At 38.5% G+C, this 18,491-nt stretch overlaps 1 protein-coding gene across 3 annotated transcripts in view; it reads right to left on the reverse strand.

The window, feature by feature from the left end:
- Positions 1 to 2,964: 2,964 nt before the first annotated feature.
- The window catches only part of pdzrn3 (PDZ domain containing ring finger 3), a 233,563-nt gene continuing 218,036 nt past the window's right edge, over positions 2,965 to 18,491 (reverse strand). For all 3 annotated transcript variants that reach the window (XM_062973821.1, XM_062973822.1, XM_008105365.3), the window contains 5 exons: positions 14,280 to 14,378; positions 12,043 to 12,105; positions 10,726 to 10,830; positions 6,911 to 7,027; positions 2,965 to 6,042 (listed from right to left, as the gene is read on the reverse strand). In XM_062973821.1, the coding sequence (XP_062829891.1) occupies positions 4,504 to 6,042; positions 6,911 to 7,027; positions 10,726 to 10,830; positions 12,043 to 12,105; positions 14,280 to 14,378 (1,923 nt within the window). In that variant the 3' untranslated portion in view covers positions 2,965 to 4,503. The remainder of the gene's footprint in view (positions 6,043 to 6,910; positions 7,028 to 10,725; positions 10,831 to 12,042; positions 12,106 to 14,279; positions 14,379 to 18,491) is intronic.

The raw sequence follows: 18,491 nt of genomic DNA on the forward strand, positions 1-18,491 counted from the left end.
TACTTTCACAAATACAACCTTGCATTGTATCTGTGCCTGTGGAATTGAAGCAACTATGACACAAAGGTTTTAATTGCAATTGTTGCCATACTGAATTATTATTTAAATGACTACTTTTGGTATTTTTAATATACCAATATACTGTTCTTTAAATTTGCTTCAAGTTCCAATTTTGTGAGAAAGTTGGGACCCAAATAAATATATCATTAATAGCAATGAAAAGTTGCAATGAGTATGTGTCTGTGCATGTTGAAAAGAAGCTTTCATTCCATGAATGTTGTTACACTTGATTGTTAGTGTTTCTCTTGGAATAAAGTGGAGCAATTTAACAGCTTCCATTTTAGAGTGTGTCACAACAACAAAACTGTTTACACATCAGGATTACCTTCTTTCATTTGTGAGTGAAACAAACATAAGTTCCAGGGGGAGACTTAATAGCACCTTGAGCCCAGTCTTTTGTCAATTCTGTTGCAAGGCATTTAAATTCGATCAACTCTATAGGATTAGGAAGGTGGGGACAATAAGGGAAACATCACAACACCCCAGTTTCTGTATACCACATTTTGTTTGGCAATGTCTTTTTCTTAATTAGTTTATGTTCCATACAGATTGTCACTACAAAGATTCTGTGGAAAAGAAAATAAGGGAGTTTAAACTGCTGATGGCTTGCTTTTGTTTGGCTTCCAGGCATTTGAGCAATTTTGCTAAGAAGTACCCTTCCCAACCTATTTCCAAAGGCCACTAGCAGATAATTATATTTGGTTTAATTTACATAACTTCCAGTTTATAATCCTAATTAGCCCCCACTAGCCCCCAGGCAATATGTTGGCCTACCTACTTCTTGTTTGTGATCTCTAATGGAAAGAAATTGGGGTTTTCATTGAAAGGGGGCAGCCTGGGGTGCTGGAGCAAGGCAAACCCAACCTCAGAATGATTCTTTTAGAGTCAGGTTTAGGATTTTTATCACTTTACCTCACAATATAGGTGGGTAGTGGTATGCTGGTTATGAATCTTCTGTCAATAAATACAAACTGACTGCAGACCGCTGTTGTAATTTTCTTCAGGTTTGCAACATACTCTCCAACTGTCCTGATCTGACAGTGACACTCCCAATTAATCCTTCTCCTCCTCAGATTACTTCATTTGTTGCAAAGTGAGTTTGAAATACAAAAGTAGTTTTCACTCAATGGAGAGGAGCAGATGGAGTCATGCCCTTCCCAAGAGGCTCAGGCAGAAGCAAACTGGCGAAGCCTCTTCAGGTATGTGTGCCCTTCTTCATTAATCACTTTTGTCATATTGATCCCATTCTGATGTTGCTTGGCCACAGATGTCCCAGTTTTCACCTGTTAAATGTTGGAGGGCATGGCATATATATCTCTTCAGATGTATATAGGGCTTGCTTCGAGGTGTATCAGCTGAGGCATTTGAGGTCTGGAATATCTGGTAAAGTATGTTTGTGTGGTATAAATATATGTATATAATATAACTAATTGCATCTTCTCAAATGGCTCTGAGGCTGACCTCCCCCCATTCCTACCTCTCAATGAAAGTGCATGTGAACTTGTCTGTATAGATATAGCAGTATGTGTATACACACAAATCAAGACTAAACATTATTCAGAAAATTGTTAACTAAGAATAGTGTCTTGATCCAGAATGATGGCTGAATGTTAAACTTTCTCAAACACCCTCAAAAGGGCAGTGGAACCTGCAATTCAGAACCCTGAAAATGGTCACAACTTTTAGTTGCTCTAGGAATACATAAATCCTTTATTTGCTTTTTTCCCCAGCTGTCTGCTGGTTTTCTTAGGGGGCTGCGGCTAGCAGAGCAGGCAAAACCACCATCTACTGAAAATCTTGTCGCCTGGAAGGTCGGCAGTTCGAGTCGTGGGTCGGGATGAGCTTCCGCCATCAGCCCTAGCTTCTGCTTAATTAGTAGTTCAAAAACAACAATTAAAGTAGATAAATAGGTACTGCTTTGGTGGGGAGGTAAAAGGCACCCCTGAAAAACATGCCTGCAAAATCGATCAGGAAGGTGTCTATGGATACCAGCCCCCTTGGCATGGAAAATGGCCAAGTCAAGCACAGCCTCCAGATGCTAGAGATTGAAAAGTCGGAAGCCTTGCCTCTGTCTATGTATTGTCTACCTTTGTTATTAATTGTAACAGCATTTAATATTTGCCTTGTATGTATTGTGTAATCTGCTCTGAGATAGAGCAGAATAAAAAGAAAGTATATTATTAATATTATTGTTATTTAAATTTTCCCTGCGACCTAGTCTGGCAGGTAGAAAAGAGAAAGGCAATCTTCACCCGGTAAAGTGAGCCATTGGTATCCGCTGGCAACTGGTTCCAGTATCTGACACGGGTATAGCAATCTGTCCCATTATATACAATGGCAAAATAAAATGGTGTCCTTTATGAAAATCAAGATTTACTGTTTGGAATTTCTTTTGATTTTTGAAAAAAATCTTTGGATGGTGGTATCTTTGGATGCGGAATCTGTGGATACAGAAGGCCAGCTGTACTGAAACCATGAGTCTTAAATCCTGTTGTTTGCTTTTGAATAAATAACAGAAGTTGATCTGTTGAATCAATGAGATTTACTTCTCTGTTGATTCACCATTTGACAACTGATTCAATCGGTCTGCATTGGGTGTTATTCAGTAGGTTTCAGCCTTGAAACTTCAGACAGTCATATGTCTAGATTCTGGGACCTAGAATAATTTTTCACCAGTGCTGATCTGTCTGTGTACACTGACACTTAGATTTCATCCAAGGTTTTTATAAAACATATGGATATTTAGCAATCACTTTGTATGCTGTTTATGCTGGCCCTGCAACAAACATAAAAATGTAATCCACATAAACAATGCATCCAATTTAAGTGTACACTATGCAATTGTTGGAAGGTTTTGTTGGAGAACTGGTAGGGCAAGGAATAAAACCTCAACTTAAATAAATATGAAATATAAAACAATAATTTATTTTTTATTTTTAACTTCATTTTACTTGTTAGTAACTAGTCATGATTTCATGAAAACTGATCTCAGTTTCAATACATTCAAATCTACCAAGCAGACAGCTACTACAATGGGCATTTCAAATTACACAAAACAGTTTTGTAGAAAGGTAAGACACACATGCACGTTCTTTCTGTAGGCCACAGCCTCGGCAAAAACTTGTTTCAATATATTTCAGGGCTGAGGTGTGCAGCACTTCACCTCTTCTTTCAAGTGCTGCTTATGTACTTTCAGAATACACAGTGAGAAAAACAAAAATGTGTGGTTATCAGCCCAAACCTGCAGCAGTTGTGTGCAGAATACTTAGGTTATCTGCATTCCCATACCCTTCTGTCTTCATATGCCTAGGTGCCAGCTTCCTCTGTAAAAATCATGGGGAATTTTTGATTCTACAGGGATAGTTGGATTACAGCTTCTACCATCTTTATAATAGCTATGCTGGCAACTGCAGTTCAGAGACATTTGAAGGTCCACATGTTTGCCATCTCTTTTCTGTACTATAGCCTGTGTGTCATCATCCAATCTCTATGATCTACTCCAGCTACTGCTTTGAAGTCAAGCTGTAGCTACCTAGACATTTTCAACAGTCATACAATCCACTCAGGTTTATTGCATTTGCCTGGAAGTCCTGTGATTTTGTTGTCCCCTATTGCAGTTTCTCAGTCTACCTGATGTGGGGTGCTAGCAGCACCATCCCTCTCAGTGTGGCTGGGACTAGTTCCCACTGGCTACAACTGTATTTTCTTTCCTAAACATTTTGCAGGGACCAAAAGCCAGTGATAGACTAGAACTAGTCTAGAAACTCTACTGCTTTGAGTAGCACTGCCTTATCAGACATCCAAGACAGGACGTTTATTGAGCATATGATGAGTCACTACATTTGGCCACAGGCTGGGCAGGCATGCTGTCCCAGAAGGCAAAATGGTATGTGCAAAGAACCCTAAAGATATAACCAGTTTGATAAGTGGTGCATAATGCTGCAGAAAAATTCTATCAAGAGTTTGATAGTACAACTAGAATACTGATAAAACGGCAACTTGTGCAGAGAAAAGTCAACGATATATTGCAAAATACTGTCTTGTTAAAAATACTATTTGAAGTTGTCTTAGTGTTTCTGCATGTGTAACCTTTTTAAAAAATATGAATATAGATTTAAAAGATATTACCTGTGTAAGTATGATTAATATGTTTTTCCTGTTATTTTTAACACTTTATGTAAAAGGGTAACAAGTTACAAAAAAAGGTACTATTGGTATACCAAATAAGCTCTGATTGTTCAATATTGCCTTTTAAGATTTTGGGTGGATGACTCTTTCACTCCTCTGTTGAGAACATTTGCACCCAGAGTTCAGAACCTGAACCATATTATTGATGACTGTGTCTTATATACAAAACAAAGCAAAAGTGTTGCCACATTTAACGAGGCAGGAATCTCTACCCCAACAGTAGGGTTTTATGTACACAGCTTTGGCACTGGAAGATTATACTGTGGTCACCGACAGAAAGGAGTTGTAAACTTTTGTGCCATCGGGTGACTTTGTGCCATGGGTTAGGAGTTCCTGGATTGTCATCCAATTGTCAAATATCTTTTTATTCCTTTTCTTCATCATTTTTTTGTGGCTCAGTTCTATGATATTCACCTCCTTCTTCTCCTCAGCCCCTTGCTGCTCCTTCAAACATTCTAATCTGCTCTGCATCATAAACTCGCGTCGTCGCCTCTGTTCCTTGGCTTTTACAATATGTTGCTTCCGCTCCTCCTTGCTCCAGTAGCGGCCCATCTTCATTTCACTTATGGCATCATCATCTGTGGTCATGCCGCTGCGCTCTTCCTTGATCTTTATGGCACGTTCTCTCAGCAACCTATCCCTTACTGGTCTCTTAGTAATGTAACGGGTACCATCACTCCTGACTTTGACTTTCCATTCCATTCTGGGTTCACTCTGGTTTGAGGAGTTCAAGTCTTTGCACATGCTCACTAGACTCATCTGGCTTTGCGCATACTCCACTGCTGACTTCTGCTGTATCAGCTGCATGTAACTCTGATAGTGCTGGGCATGGGCAGGGATGTGGGCATGTTTATAAGGAGAGTGCTGATAGGAAGACAAGTAGCCACCCGGTTTGGAGGGTTGACCTGGGCTTCTGCTTCCATCAGTGACTTTTCTCTCATTAATTTCCAATGGGTTGCTAAGGTCAACATCTTTTGGGTGAAGTTGAGATGTGCTGGATTCAAGACTCTCTGGGCTAGTCAGCAAGGTTTTCTCAGAGCCTTCTGCCCCTTCACTGCCTTGGGATTTGAGGCCTTCTGCTGTCCTGCAGAGAGAGTTGTTGGGTGAGATCTCCAGTGTGAGAGGTGTGCTTCGGCAACTTTCCCCTGTGTTGTAAGCACTGGAGCTGTCCTTGTCTGATTTCTCAGGCAGCTCGGTAATATCCGAGAGTTCATGCCGACGGAGATCAATGCTTGTATTATAGTTGCGGAATCCGCTATTGTGCAGCATCCACGGTTCCCGGCACTGTTCTTTCAGCTGCTGCATCTTGTGGGCCCTCACAATGTTGAGACACTCCAGCTCGATACTGCGTAGCTCCTCATTCAGCATCTCCAGCTCCCTGTCCACACTCTCATGGTCACTTTTGCTCATATCCAGAGTACTGTTGTGGTAGTATATGTTGTATGGGTTTGCAGATTTCACCTGGCATTTCAGTTCCAGCAGTTCTCGGAACCTCTCACACTCATCTACTGGGATGCCCAGGAAATCTGCATCGGTGCAGTCAGCAGAAATAAATGACTCATTACTGAATGGCATGTCACCACTGCCCAGAGTGTCATGGCTGTATGTCAGCTTCTTCTGACTCCCCAAAGTGTTGGAGGCGGTAGTGTGATCGTCCACATTGTTTTCTTGCTCTGAGCTTTCATCATTGCGGGTGCTTTCATCAGTACGCCCGACGCCGCTGTCCTTCTCATGCTGGTTTGATAAAATGGTTGCAGTGTCTGTTGTACCTCCATCCTCTTCATTTTTCTTCTTCTAAAGAGAAAATTTGTTTAGAAACCATGTAAGTAAAAGTAGCAGGCAAAGCTGTTCAATTCATATAGATGGATTTTCCCTAGAACAGCTAATGTGCAACCAAGAGGATCTTTTCATCAACTGCCCCAAGTCTGTGGAATGACCTACAGGAAGAAATTTGACAGCTAAATCAGTTGTCAGAATTTATGATGCAGCTGAAGACCCATCTCTTCCAGCAGGCATACCCAGTCAGTTTTAAATTGTGAATTTTAATCTGCATTTCATCAGTGGATTTTAACTTGTATTTTAACTCTGTGCATCTTGTTGCATGTATTTTAATAGTGTTTTATTTCTTGCTTTAATGATGTTGTACCCCTCCTTGAGCTGCAGGGAGAGGCGGGCAATACATTTTATTATTATTATTATTATTATTATTATTATTATTATTATTATTATTATTATTATTTCATGCATTGATTTTATTAAAATATCTGTTTAGTGCCTCTCAGTCCGCCAGAGCCTTGGAAGCAAGACTTAAGAGATAAAAACAGTCAAAACCAATATTTATAAAGAAAACTATACCTCTTATTAAACAATCACAGTTAAACTAACACAAAAATGAAGTCTGATATTTCATGAGCAAAGACTAGAAAACTGCACAGTCATAGCTGCTTAGTTGAATTGCAGAAGGGATGCAACCTGCTTGCCTTCTTGTGGTAAGGAGTTATTTAACTGAGGCTACCAAGAAAGCCCTGTATCGTGAAATAACCAACATCATTTCTACCAATAGCAGGAATTGCAACAGGCCCTCCTTTCTGGAAGGTGTCTTGAAATTACAGCAGGTTGGCCAATAATGCATTTGGCCAGTCTAAGGTACAATAGGATTTACCTGTTGAAGCATGCTGGCAGTAAACTGCATTGCTTGGTGGTGCTGTTCCTCTAACATGTCCATGTGCAAATCATCTAAGAAAACATTTCTGTCATCATCCATCCATCCTTCATCCAGCTGCAAAGGCACAGCAAGAAGACCAAAAATTGAAAAAGGAGATTCTGGAAAGTTACTTTTGTTGTTAGTTGTTGCATGACATGTCATGGTATTAGCTTAAGGTTGTCAACAGAATTACATGTTAGTTTGGAATTCTGTGGATTACACTTTAACAGCAACTTGTATATGCAACAACAGAGAAGTAGTAAATCATTGCTAAATTAATTTCCTCTCTGTATACATAAGTGTCTCTCAACATGTTTTCAGTCTATCTGATGTGGGAGGACTTACATTACCCTCCCCATGTTTCAGAGACAAACACTATACTATATTTTACCCATTTGCCCTGTTGTTGAATGCCTTTAAATTGTTTCCAATGTATGGGAACCCTAGGGTGTATAATTCTCCTAAGGTCATTTAGTGAATTTCCATGGGTAAGCACGGAATCAAATCCTGGTCTCCAGAGTACAGAACTCAATCCACTACAGTACTCTGGCTTTCAAGTGTGACATTATCACAGGATTTTCTTGACCAGATTTGTTAAGAGACAGTTTATCTCTGCCTACCCTCTGAGTCATAGAATCATAGAATTCTATGAGGCTGGGAAAGTATGACGTACCCAAAGTTGCCCAACAGTTTTCCATGCTTGAACAAGGATTTCAACCCCAATCTCCAGAGCCAGAGTTCAATGCTCAAACCACCACTGTACTGGCCCAGTAGCTACAAATTATTTATGCCATGGCCATTTCCTACCTTGACTACTGAAGCTTCCTTCATCTTCTACTTTAGGACATACCCACACTGTAGATATTAATGTAGTTTGACTTCACTGTAACGACAATTTCTCAGTGCTATGGAATCCTGGGAGTTGTAGTTTGATGAGATACCAACAATCTTTTGTAGGGAAGGCTAAAGACTTTATAACACTACTAGCTGTGCCCGGCCACACTTTGCTGTGGCGAAGTATGGTGGTATGGGAAATAAAGTATTGAGGAATTGGTGGTAGTTAAGGTCAAGGGTAAAGGTTTTCCCCAGACATTAAGTCCAGTCGTGTCTTACTCTGGAAGTTGGTGCTCATCTCCATTTCTAAGCCGAAGAGCCGGCGTTGTCCGTAGACTCCTCCAAGGTCATGTGGGATGACTACATGGAGCGGCGTTACCTTCCCGCCGGAGCAGTACCTATTGATGCACTCACATTTGCATGTTTTCGAACTTCTGGGTTGGCAGAAGCTGGGGCTAACAGTGGGGGCTCTCTCCGCTCCCCCAATTCAAACCTGTGGCCTTTCGGTCCAGAAGTTCAGCAGCTCAGCGCTTTAACACGCTGCGCCATCAGGGGATATTATTTCCTAAAGGTTGTGAATATACAATATTTCTGATTGGTTTTTTTTTGTCTGTTGGAGGCAAGTATGAATGCTGCAATTAGGAAAAATGATTAGGATGTAATGGCCTTGCAGCTTTAAAGCCTGGCTGTTTCCTCCCTGAGTGAATTTTTTGTTGGGAGGTGTTAGCTGGCCCTGATTGTTTCCTGTCTGGAATTCCCTTGTTTTCAGAGTGGTGTTGTTTGTGATATTTCATGTGCTTCTACTGTCTGTGGCTCTGAGAAAACAGGATTTGCCAGACTTTGATGATGGGAATACTTTGTTGGGAGGTGTTCGCCGGCCCTGATTGTTTCCTGTGTGGAATTCCCCTGTTTATTTACTGTCCTGGTTTTAGAGATTATATTGTTCTGCATTATTCTATCCCAGTAATTATTTCATATTAAAGAAGAATCTCACTTATCCAACATTCGCTTATACAATGTTCTGGATTATCCAACGCAGTCTGCCTTTTCATAATCAATGTTTTTGTAGTCAGTGTTTTAAATTCATTGTGATATTTTAGTGGTAAATTTGTAAATACAGTACAGTAGAGTCTCACTTATCCAACATAAACGGCAGAACGTTGGATTAGCGAATATGTTGGATAATGAGGAATTAAGGATAACCCTATTAAACATCAAATTAAGTTATGATTTTACAAATTAAGCACCAAAACATCATGTTAGACAACAAATTTGTCAGAAAAAGTAGTTCAGTACACAGTAATGCTATATAGTAATTACTGTATTTATAAATTTAGCACCAAAATATCACGATATATTGAAAGCATTGACTACAAAAATGCGTTGGATAATCCAGAATGTTGGATAAGCGAGTGTTGGATAAGTGAGACTCTACTGTAAATACTACATAGCATTACTGCTCATGGAACTACTTTTTCTGTCAAATTTGTTGTATAACATGATGTTTTGGTGCTTAATTTGTATAACGATTACCTAATTAGATGTTTAATTGGCTTTTCCTGAATCCCTTCTTATTATCCAACATATTCACTTATCCTGCCGGCCTGGTTACGTTGGATAAGTGAGACTCTATTGTATATTTCTAATCTTATATTATCTGCTCAGAACTGGATTATATGAGGCTCCTTCTTCACAGCTGTATAAAATGCACACTGAAGTGGATTATATGGTAGTGTGGACTCAAGATAATCCAGTGCAAAGCAGATAATATAAGATTATAAATGGGTTATATAGCTGTGTTGAAGGGCCTTGAGTCTACACTGCCATATAATCCAGTGCAAATTAGATAATCTGTGGAAGAAGTCTAAGTGAGGCCTAAATCTGCCTGTCCCCTAACTGAAACCTGGCTGTCCCTTGGTTGCTAGCCAACCAAGTGGGCAGAGATTAGCCCTCTAAACTGGCAGCAATTGGATAAAAAAAATATTGCTCTCCCTCTAATTAGGACTTTATTTTTCTTTTCTTTTTGTTGTATCAACCTTGAGGTGTGGATGATGGGTTGTGTTGTCAAATTTTGAGGTTGGGGGGCCTGTACTTTTGTTGTTTTGTGAATCGCCATGATGCCATCACTCTTTTATATATATAGATCGTTACCAGAATTCCATAGCATTGAGCCACGGAAGTTAAAATAGTGTCAAACTGCATTAAACTACAGTACAGACATATCCTTCTTTTTTTAAAGCTATGTTTACCACTTAGCTGATCAAATTATCATATATACTTGAGTATAAGCCAACTAGAATATATGCTGAGGCACCTAATTTTACCACAAAAAACTGGAAAAACGTATTGACTTAAGTATAAGATGAGGATGGGGAAATGCAGCAGCTACTGGTAAATTTCAAAAATAAAAATAAAAAGAGATGCCAATAAAATTACATTAATTGAGGCATCAGTAGGTTAAATGTTTTTGAATATTTACATAAAACTGTAATTTAAGATAATACGACTTTAATAAGATAAGACTGTCCAACTCCGATTACCTATATACTCGAGTATAAGCCAACCTGAATATAAGCCGGCTAGGACCCTCACTTAAGTATAAGCTGAGGGGGGCTTTTTCAGCGCTAAATAGGGCTGAAAAACCTGGCTTATACCCGAGTATATATGGTATTCCTTTCTCTTATAGCTTGCACTACATGATATTCTTCCTTCATTGGCTTTCTGTTTGCCCTGAACGTAGCACATACTTGTCCTTTCAGTAAAAAGTCTCAGTGGCCCTAATTTCCTTTAAACCTCAATTCTAATATCCTTATGCCCATGTTGTTTATTTATCCAATTGTATCACTCTAGAACATCAGATATAGTCATGCTCTCTAAAGAAATACACATATTAAAGGTGCTCTATAAATAATAACAAAGGGGTAAAATAGGTACAGAACCTGGAGAATTTCTGGTCTTGCTATGAGCAAGGAGACATTCTTGCTTTCTTCGCTGGTAAGGAGTGCCACAGCTTCTTCTCGATTTTGTATCTCAATGCCATTAATCTGGGAAAAGAGAAAATGCATATTGAAATCCCTGTGTAAAGAAGTCCAAAGAAGAATATCACTTAATGGCATGTGCAGTGCGGCATGCTTCTAGAAAACCTGGAATGCTATCAATAATTTTGACAAAGACAATATTTGTCCATGCTACGACACAAAATGTTTTAAATGGAGTGCAATCCACTATACACGTCTACACAAATCCCACTGAAATGAATGGGTGACCCTGGTGAAAGATCTTAGATTAATTCCACACTGGATCATAACATTACTTACCAGTACCGTTCAACACTATCCCTCTTATTTCTAAAAGGGGAATAATGGACCTTACACCAAAATTTCCTGAAAGTAAATTCATTGAGTGGCTATTTGAAAGCAACAGTTTTGAATGATAAATAGGACTGGCTGTACCATTAGGGAAATTAAAGTATATGCCTCAGGCAGCAGATGCAAGGGGGCAGTAAGGATGTGTTGGTGGACAGAAACACACTGCTGTTGAGCTACCTTGCTGTCCTCAGGCAATGAAGATCTGTCCCACAAAAATGGCTGAATTAGGATTTAATCATCGCTCTGGCCAGTTTTTATATGCTACTGTGTATTGCATGCACACGTGGACATTTATCCTATGCTTCAGGCAGAAAAATACTTTTGACCAGCCTGACCAACAACTCTTTCTTTTTAAAGGCATCTTCACATGAGGGAGGGGGACATATTTTTTCCATGTCAGGACAAATTCTAGTTTTTAATACTTTGCCCAGCAAGATAAATACCTGTTTCTGCCACATAAACTTTATGGCATCAAAATATAATGTGACATTTGGGATTCACAGAGCTGCTGTGAGGCTGAATAAAATAAGGATTATAAATCTCTTTGCATGCTAAAAGTGTTATATGATGGCAAATTCGATAATATTACACCAGTGCTAAGAGACTGCTCGATTGTCCCCATAGGTAGTTTCTCACAAACATAATACTGTCAGGTAATACTTTGCCTTTCATGCCTGATCTATCAAAGTAAATACGGCTGCATTTGGACTAAACTGCTAGCACCTGGCCTACAGATATTTCACTGAAAGACTGTAGATATTTATTTTGGAAACATTTGAAATATGGTTCTGACATGACTTTCTCCAGGATCACAAAATCAGCAAATAAAGAACTAATACAAAAAGCTGAGGCAGGATTTCAGGTACCATGAATTATCTGCAAACTCACTTGAATTATTCGATCTCCCTCTCTGATCCGACCATCCTTTGCTGCAATGCTGTTGGGATCAATCTATAAAAGAAGATAAAGTTAGCTACTTAATTGTAGCTCTCTGCACTTTTTATCTTCCCAGAGGTTGAACAACAGCATGAGATATAAGCCCAAATAATTCAGAGTCACTGGAAACATGATTAAAAATTGGGCTTGGAAGATCAACGTAATCAAATACATAGTCCAGAAATGGTTGGTGCATAATAGGAATGGAAGGAGTGATTGTGCAAGAAGCTCAATAAGGGGAGACTGAGGTCATATCGACATGGGCCAAATAAAATGAACTCACCTTGCAACTACTGCAAACAACCCACATGACACAAGGCTGTTTTTTTTTTTTATAGCGTAAGTGCTGCTTCTAGCCATTAGTCTGGCACAAGGAGATTTTGAGGTGTGGATAGTTGGATACGGGCCAATGCAGTGTCCACATCCCCAAAAGACCCAACTGATGTTGACAGCTAGAAACAGCACCCAGCAAAGCCTTGTTGATGACATTACTTTTGGATCAAAATAGTGGCAGCACCAATAGGTACAGCCCTAATGAACTGTCAGCCTGGCTAGCCATTTAAACTTCAAAAGGGTGTTTGGGCAATCTCATGTAGCCAGAGCAGCTCCAAAGAAATTTACTCTAAATTTAACTTTTAGTAACTTTTGCTGTGCAACTGAATGTATGCCCACAAGTGAGGAGTGTGGCCTGCAGAACTCCCCTGCTGTAACCTTGAATTTATTCCATATGGCCAACATCAGACAAAAATGCTTAAAGGGATTTGTGGTTGCATAAGTCGTGAACAGGATTCTGATCATGTTTTTTCTGACAGTCTGTATCCACACCATATAGATCACAACTATCACTTGGATTGTGCCAGAAAATGGAATAATGCTTGTGCTGCTGTTGCCACTACATATCTCATGCTTTCCTTTCCTTCCAAGAGGGATGTATGGGCATACATATCAGTGTCTGGAAGAGAGACATCAACTACTCTTTAAAATACACTTCTTAGTGCAATTTCTACTTCTTGCCTCTGGTTCACCAGCCCCTAAGCTATGTGCTTGTTAAATGTTAATGTATACAGATGGAATGAGAAAGGGAGCAGTAATGCTTTATCACACCAGATTGCACATTTATTTGAAGATATCTATTTTATAGTGTGTTTATAGTTTCTTTTCCAGGCTAGATCATTTCAGCATGATTACAGCCTTTTCTTGTAGATCTTGAGGCCTATCACGATGGACTTTATCACATCAGGCTGTAGTCTTGTTGGAATCACATTCTTTAAACCAGGGGTCCCCAAACTAAGGCCCGGGGGCCGGATGCAGCCCTCCAAGGTCATTTACCTGGCCCCCGCCCTCAATTTTATAATATAATATATTGTATATACATATAATATTGATAATAATATTATAATGTAATACAATATAACACTAATAATAATACCATATAATAATATTAATTATATATTCTAAATTACATATAATATTACTAATAATATTACAGTATAGTGGTATAGTTCAATATAGTAATATATACTGCTAATATTGTGCTATGCTAATAATATAATATATTGCATGCACATATAATTTGTAAGCCACTCTGAGTCCCCTTTGGGGTGAGAAGGGTGTGATACAAATGTAGTAAATAAATGCAGTAAATAAATAAATAATAAATAAATAAATTTTAGACTTAGGCTCGCCCAAAGTCTGAAATGACTTGAAGGCACACAACAACAACAACAACAATCCTGATTAACTGGACTATCTCATTGGCCAGAAGCAGGACCACACTTCCCATTGAAATCCTGATAAATGTATGTTGGTTAAAATTGGTTTTATTTTGAAATATTGTATTGTTCTTTCATTGTTGTTGTTATTATTTTTGCACTACAAATAAGACATGTGCAGTGTGCATCGGAATTTGTTTGTATTTTTTTTTCAAATGATAATCCGGCCCCTCAACAGTCTGAAGGATTGTGGACCGGCCCTCGGCTTAAAAAGTTTGAGGACCCCTGCTTTAAACCAACAGAAATATACCATAATTGGGATGCTCACTTCCACGTCTCTCTACAGTTGGGCCATGATGATACCACCTTGTTGATACAAGAACCAACCTTGCACACAGCCTAGCTTCCTATCCATATTCCACCCAGTGTACGTACATTGTGTTTTTTCTATTTTCTCTTTTCCCTGTTTCATCTTACCTCACTGATATAAATGCCAATATCATCTTCATCATCGGTTCTATAGCACACTGTAAGCCCAAATTTGTCCTGGCTGTTCACTCGATGCAAATCCACTTCCTAGGACAAACAAACGAGACCCTGATGAACATCTGTTTTTTTTAAAATATAGGAAAATATTTTGCTTAAGTTGTCTACTGTTTCTTTTTATGTGTTTAAAATGATTGCACTAGGTTAATTTACTAGCTAGGAGTGAAGTGATTATGAGCACACAATCAATACTCAGGGCAATTGTGACTCTTCCATCAATATGAAGTCATTTTGAAAATAGACTCTTTTATTGATCGTAGGGATGAAAAATGGTTAGTCTTTTATGGAGTGGCAACACTATAAAAGATCAAAGCATTTACAAACCTCTATTTTTAGTCTTCCTGAGTCTTCCAACAGTCTTGGGAAAAAGTAACATAATTCATGAAATGGATGAATGAATACTAGATTTTTTCGTTATAGCCACCGACTCTTGCATTGGCTGACTATAAAATTTGATGTTAGGCCGTTTCTTTAAATATGTTCTCCTTCTTTCCTTGAAATGCTAATTTTGCAAAAAAACAAAACAAAAACAAAAACAAAAAACAACCTTTCTAACACCATGTCTGAGTGTTTATTGCCAATGAGTGAAATGTGGAAACTATGTAATACCCAGGGTGTTACCAGGAAATTCATTTTCTAAGTACTTGTTCCTTGGATCCGAACTGCTTTGTCTGTTTCAATAGATCCAACAAATGACTTATCTTCGATGAACTATCCTTGCAAATTCTCAAAACATATACTGGGACTTTACATTGATATTATAAAATGCATCACTACACATTGGAATATCAGAGTCCAGGAAATGGAAGAATTAAATAATTTTACTCATTCTAAAACTGTTAAGAAAGCAGACATTACTGCGGTCCATGGGGAAAAATATGGCAAATCTATTTATATATTTATTTATTTCAGAGATTTCTATGTCACCTTTCTCCAGAGCAGACTCAAGGCAGCTCACATCATCATACATAGAACATACATACATAGAACATAATACCATCAGCTATCCAAGTTAAAGTCCTTATAATATGAAATTAGAAGGTCCATAGATTTGACTCAGAGCTCAAAGATTAAGTTAGAAGGATGGAATGAATAGCATACTTCAAGGAAATATGTTTTTACTATTGTCCGTTCTTATGTGGAGTATGTTATGAAGCCCACGGGCAAGTATGTGGATTGATTAATGTGACATTTTATTTTTGCCAGGGAATAGCCTTACCTAATGGTATGTCTTCTTCTCTACCTACACTACAGCATAAAGGCAATCTTTTTTTGACATGTCCTTTGGAAACATTTTCATGTTAACTTCGGCCCTTGCTTTAAAGTAATTCTCATCACTTTTTGGATTACCTCATGAAACAAACTTGTGTAGCTGGCTAATGAAAATGTGAGAGTTATTCTTTTATTTAAAAGCCTTAAAGATATACTTTTCAACATTTCATGACTATGAAGATGTGCAATGAGAAACATAAGATAAGTCATGCAGGACCAGGTCAAATGCACACTTGGTCTGGGATTCTGTTTCTACAATTGGCTGCAGATACTTTACAAGCTGAACATATGTGCAGCAACACCTTCTTCCTATCATTTCATTGCTGACAAGAGCTGGCTTAAGACGCCACACATCCCAGATCACCAGATCCAAGGGAAGGCAATCACATGGGGAAAAGCGTGAGCACTAACAGTGGGGTTAGCCTTCTAGCTTGTGAAATAATGACTTCTAGTAGGATAGTATCTCTTAAAACTGTTCTGTCAAACTGCAACTTTGGTTATGTTTGTCTTTTGAGGAAGGTCTCTTGCTTAGTTTCACCGGCCACCCTCACAGATGCATCTGGTGGGAATATGGAGAGGACCTTCTCAGTGGTTGCTCTAAGGATCTGCATCTCCATTCTCAGAGAATTGATTGGCTCCTTCTTTGTTCTTCTACCAATTCTTCTCCCAAAGGCTGAGACTGTTGTGTCCATATTGATGCTATGCCCTTCGTCTTTGGGGGGAGTTTGGTGGTGGCAATTCCTCATGATGTCCCTCTAAAGCTTGAAGCTGTTGTGTGAATGGGTGAACAAAAATGGCATTTGGGAGGGATTGGTGGCAGCATTCATTCATCTTCCCCATCTCTGGAAGTGCTATGTGCACATTCATAGAACAGTCACAGGCTTTGGGGAAGGGGAGAAACCATGAAGAATCTCTGCCACTGTCAACACCTTCCAAAGATAAAGAGATGGAAGGAACATGGTTTTCTCCTCATCAGTTTACATAACCTAAAAGAGAATGCCTGCATAAGGCATCAGTTGCTGATGGATCAGGTCAAAAAGAGTTTGTATCTTAGAAATTGTGATCATTTCAGATTCCCCCAATTATATCCCTTAAGTCTTTTTTTCATGAGTTCATTTTTGGAAGGCACAACCATTTTGTCTCTTTTCTCCTGCAAAGGAATTTTTCCAACCTTGAGAGTTTCTGGAAAAAAATGTGATTATGTTTTCAAATAATTAGATACCTCATTTCCTCATCATCTTCCTAATTTGTCATTATAAGAATATTTAGAACAGGAACTGTGACATTTTAAGGGCTAATTTAATGTCTCAAAGGGAGAGGCAGATCTTAAAGCTACTGTCATTGCTGTTGGTTCTTTGATTGTCTTGTTTTTTTATAGGTTTCAAATCATGTAGAATAAAAACCATGTCTACAGATTTTTCCAAAATGTTAAGAATGTAGACATTGCATAATATTAATCCAATATATGCAATAAAGCAGTGCTTCAAATTGCTATAGGTTTTTTAGAAAGCTAAAGTTATAGAGAAATTGAAGACGGTGCTGAAATAATAGACTTGAAATCTATTTCCAGATCCTCACATGTTTTTGAGACCAGGGAAAAACACCCTATGTTCAGATAAAAGTTGATAAAGAAGTTAATGGGCTTTTCTCTCCCGGTGTTAATGCATTACAAGTCTTAATAACCTAATTGTCTACCCTCTGAGCATCTCTCAATTTCAATCCACAGTGCCATTCACTGGGGGAAGACAATAAAACTCACCGATATGAATAATTTATTGGCATGTCTAGATGACAGCTGCCACGATAAGCAATCTCTTGTTATTTACTTGTCAACATGTGTAATTTGTTTTGAAAAAACAGAGCAGTAAATGTCAGTGACATTTCAGATGGTATTTAAATGATTTTCTATCAATAGGCACTATTGTAAATGGCTCAACACTCTCTCGGCCTGCCTCCTTTTGTTATAGAAAGGTTGAATGCATCGATATGGTAGAAGTTTTCCATATTTCTAATGCTTTGCCATTATTTTTAGAAAGGGGACTGGGGTTGATCAATAAGAAAGATCAGATAATGTCAAACCAAATACATTTGCAGCAACCAGTACTCAAGGTTTATATGGCAGAAGGCGAATGAAGGCAGCAAATGCTATGGCTTTAATTGATATTGGGTAAAGTTTCAGCATTTTCTTGAAACTTTATATGAATTTTTATGGTCTAATGTATTGTTCTGCATAATGTCATTTTTACTGTGTTTTTATTCTTTGTAATATGTTTTAATTGTTGTACTTTGGTTATTGTTTTCGGGCCTTTTTCCCGTGTTAGCCACCCCGAGTCCCAGCCAGGAGATGGTGGCGGGATAGAAAAATAAAGTTACTTACTTACTTACTTATACTTTAAGTGGTTATACAAGGTATATAATTGCAATCCTTTCTGGCCCAGCTTACCTGTTTTTAGAAAAGCTTTGAAAACTTGGTTTTTTCAAGCTAGCTTTGACTGAGGCGAACAGTGAACTGAGTCCCCATCTGTTCCTATTATCATAGTTTTCTGCACGTTATCACGAATGGTTGTGATTAGCTTTTCTAATCCATTGTACAATTATAATTTCCCCCCCTCTCCAAGATCATGGGCTGAGGCACCATGATATTGCCTCTTTTAATGGCCAAATTTTTACTCTGTTGAAATTGTGTTGCTGATTTACTGTGATAGTTATGTATTTTATATTGTGGTATTTTATAATATGTATATAGTGTTGTATTTTATTGTATGTGGTTGGGCTTGGCCCCATGTGAGCCACCCTGAGTCCCTGCGGGGAGATGGGGCGGGATATAAAAATAACGTTATTGTTATATATTATTATTTTATCCCTCTCTGA

The sequence above is a fragment of the Anolis carolinensis genome, chromosome 2 (assembly GCF_035594765.1).
Source record: "Anolis carolinensis isolate JA03-04 chromosome 2, rAnoCar3.1.pri, whole genome shotgun sequence".
NCBI classification, from domain to species: domain Eukaryota; kingdom Metazoa; phylum Chordata; class Lepidosauria; order Squamata; family Dactyloidae; genus Anolis; species Anolis carolinensis.